The sequence below is a fragment of the Coregonus lavaretus genome (genome assembly GCF_964263955.1).
Source record: "Coregonus lavaretus genome assembly, chromosome: 6".
Lineage (NCBI taxonomy): Eukaryota > Metazoa > Chordata > Actinopteri > Salmoniformes > Salmonidae > Coregonus > Coregonus lavaretus.
The window spans coordinates 3,921,863-3,925,559 of record NC_139993.1 but is presented as its reverse complement, the minus strand read 5'-3'; the positions used below and the strand labels follow the sequence as shown (position 1 = coordinate 3,925,559).

At 43.3% G+C, this 3,697-nt stretch overlaps 1 protein-coding gene across 1 annotated transcript; it reads right to left on the bottom strand.

The window, feature by feature from the left end:
* Positions 1 to 452: 452 nt before the first annotated feature.
* LOC311130792 (UPF0575 protein C19orf67 homolog) lies at positions 453 to 3,291 on the bottom strand (the record flags this gene model as incomplete). The annotated part of the gene is made up of 7 exons (XM_084163589.1): positions 453 to 603; positions 791 to 955; positions 1,194 to 1,430; positions 2,110 to 2,210; positions 2,582 to 2,726; positions 2,935 to 3,133; positions 3,243 to 3,291. 7 exons carry the CDS (start codon positions 3,289 to 3,291, stop codon positions 453 to 455), a joined length of 1,047 nt encoding a protein of 348 aa, XP_084019715.1.
* Between the last annotated feature and the right edge of the window lie 406 nt (positions 3,292 to 3,697).

Genomic DNA, 3,697 nt, shown 5'->3' with positions numbered 1-3,697 from the left:
TCTTTCATAAAATAACACTCCCATACAAATGAATGACAGGTCAATAATTTTATTCTTAACATCATACAAAATGATTTCCAACAACCACACAATACAGTAACATACATACGTGCTCAATATAACCTTGAATATGAACATACATCAGATACAGTTCAAATGTATCACTAGCTGGTAAGGAATTGGTAATAAAACTTGCTATCTTTAGAAATTATATTTATTTTTATACAATATGTAAGGAACCATAAGAAAAACATTTGTCATGGATGACTGGCTAGTTGGAACCAGAGCTATTTCAGTGTTCAGTCCTTAATGTCCTTCCCAATAGTTACTTAGATTTGGAAACATTAGCCGAACATAACACAATGTAAAACTAACAATAAGTAATGTTAAATCCTTTAATCAATGGGAGCATGTTATGGTCAAAGATAGTTCTAGAAAAGTGGCTTGTCTCTTTATGTTGTTTCAGGACTGGGGCTTTCCACTGGGCTCTGTTGAGAGAACAACGCCCCCAGTAGACAGTCAGTAGCACTGCAGGCAGTGGGCTCCTCTCCTCCCAGACACAAAAGCCTGTGGTACTGAGCCTGTGGAACCCAGCACAGCACCCTGGAACACACACACACACACACAGAGACGCACAAACACACACGCACCAGGCACACACAGTGTGAGCTATATTAACATGGTACTTGTAAGGTACTTAGTCTTAAGTAGAGTTTGTGCAAAAAAAATCTTATTTAAACAAGTCAAAGATGAAAGAGTGTTGTGTAGCGATCTGAGTGTGACTTTGTACCATTCGTAGATGTCGTCTGTCACAGGTTCAGGCTGCGTTTGGACCCACTGACCGATTGACCACATCCTGACCACGTTGCCTATAGCAACCGTCTCCCCTTTACCCTCTCCATCGCCCCCCTCAGCAGGCTCCTCAGGGACGTCCTCGTAGCACAGGAAGTAGCTGCTCGAGAAACACACACAGTCACACACAAATACAGACACAGACACAGGCAGTGAGATGCCATCTGATCAACTGTTCTTAGGCCTGAATTCCAAAATGTACATTGTCATCCAACATCTCAGTTCAAAAGAGTCCCAAAGTATTCTTGGCACTAATATTGTACTACAATTATTGTTTATTGACATGTTATGCCTTACTTTAACCCTTTCTCTACCTCCCCCTCTCTCTCGCTCTCACTCACTAATCTGTCTTGGTAGCTCTCTCTTTCCCTGCCACTGGCTTGTCCTCCTCTGTCTCTCCCTCCATCTCGCCATCAGTTTCCTGCTGTAGGCTCTCTCTGGGTCTCTCCACATTCCAGCGCATGCGTTTGTACAGGCCAGTGTCGACCCCAGCCAGGTACGGGGCTGGACAACAGTACCGGTATATGGACAGCCTCACACTGTCTATCTGACACTTGCCTATGTAGAAATGGGAGATACTGGAATGGAGAGAGGGGAGAATGATAGATACATAAATGGCTAGATGAAGGATTGTGGAATGAATGTCAGACGAATGAGAATAAGGATTGACAAGTCCAAGCAGCTGTCCTCTAAAATATTTGGCTCATACTCCAGAATGTTCCATTTGTGGATCTAAATACAGGTATTCAAGTAGTGTTGGTACATATCGTCGCTGTCTGATGAAAACCTTGTAACTCAAATTTTGTGTTGAAAGCACTAAGTTTCCTCAGTGTACTCTGAACATTTCATAACTCTAGGACCAAGAAAATATATTCAAAATAGCTTCTGAAATTTCGAAATTGTAAGTTCGTTAAAAATAGTCTAATATGGGAGTTTTTTTCAATTTCCTGAAAAGTGTCTGTTTTGGAGATGAGGTTTTCACCCGACAGCGGCGCTATGCGTCTGTATGTGCCTATGTGTGTGTTTAGTGGCTCACTGCCTTCAGATGTTATGGTGTAAGTACCAGAGGAGGCTGGTGGGAGGTGCTATGAGGACGGGCTCATTGTAATGGCTGGAATGGAATAAATTAAATGGTATCAAACACATCAAACATATGAAAACCACATGTTTGACTCCATTCCATTTACTCTACTCCAGACATTACAATGAGGCCGTCCTATAGCTCCTCCCACCAGCCTCTTCTGGTAAGCACAGCACCTGGCCGGCTCAGCCTCCTCCAGAGAGAGAAAGTCAAAGGAGGCGTAGGTCAAGACCAGCTGCTCCAGCCTCGCACACAGCTGCTGGGAGAAGTCTAACAACTGGAGAGATGGACAAACACATAAATACAGACAGACAGACAGACAGACACACACACACAATTACTCAATACACACCATTCTCAGTTTACAGCATCTCTTGATTTTTCTCTATTATTTCTCAAACCTCTCATAAGCCTTTATTCTTGACCAGAGTTGATTCACAGAGACATTTATGTTTGTGTGAAGTGTAGAATACATTTAATATCAATAAACAGTGCAAAGGGAAGGGATCACTGCCGCTACCTCACTTTCCAACCAAGGTGCATGAATTGAGGATAGAGAGGCGATTCAGCAACACTTGTCAATAAAGAGGGACAGTTTTGTCCTATCCGGATTCAGGTGAGTAGGATTGTGTTTCGAAAGGCTCTTACTCGTGAGCGGATGTACACGGGCAGAGGCGTGCGCTGGGGCAGGGAGCTGCGAGCGGTCGACTCCAGGTAAGTGAAGTAGGGCTGACAGGTCCGCAGGAAAGTAGGCACCACACAAGCAAAGTTTTCCTTTTGCAGATTGTCACGTCTGCAGACAACACACACACATGGTTATGTCACAGGACAGGGATTCATTATGTATTACTTTAATCCTTTTGATAAATAATAAACAATAACTTGAAACACCACTAGATGCAATTGTATAGTTTAGGTGCACTAATCATTGACTCACCTAACCTTTACCTATCATTATCTTAGACTACATTAACAACTTTCCTAACTGACTCTAACGTTACCTGTATAAAAGATGTGCCTGAAACTCATCCACCTTATTCAGCAGGTACTGGAGTTGCTGTTCAATGGGTCTGAGCTTCTGATCCATCATGTTGATGTCATGGCATGAGGACGTGGACTTCCAAGCCGCATCCCATGTGCTGTCCCTTTGATCGCCACATGAGGGCGCCAAAGCACGATCCTCTAAATGCTCCACATTTTCTGAGAAATTGCGGGAAATAATTTGCTGATTTGAATTTGACTAGCAGAGTTAGCACGTTTTTCGTCTACATAATTATTAAGCTACCTATGCATTTTGACAGAAAGTCACCTGTGTCTGGTGATGATTCAGGATTATTTTTCGTCTCCCCCCGTTCCATGCTTTCTTCCTATGTGACCTGGCTTTCTGGTGAGTTTGCTTAGGTTGACACCTCCTCGAAATCCTTCATTAGCTAGCTAGCTTTAGCTTGTCAGATAGCTAGCAACTGCACTATAAGACACGGGTTTCTTGTGTGTTGTGTATTAATTGAACACTTTACAAGTTACAACTTTCTGAGCCAGTATTTTCATGAATTGAGGATAGTTAGCTATTAGCTAACTAAGCGACACCTACGCCACTTTCCCCAATCCTCTGAATGCTTGTGAAGAGCTCATGTGCAGCGCCATGGACGTTCCGGTCCCACCGTCAGTCCAGGACTTGACAAGTACGGTTCTCAACCTCTCTCCGTCTCCTCTTTCCCTTGGCGTCTATATCTGACGGTCGGTCCCGTCTCAACTGATTTAGTC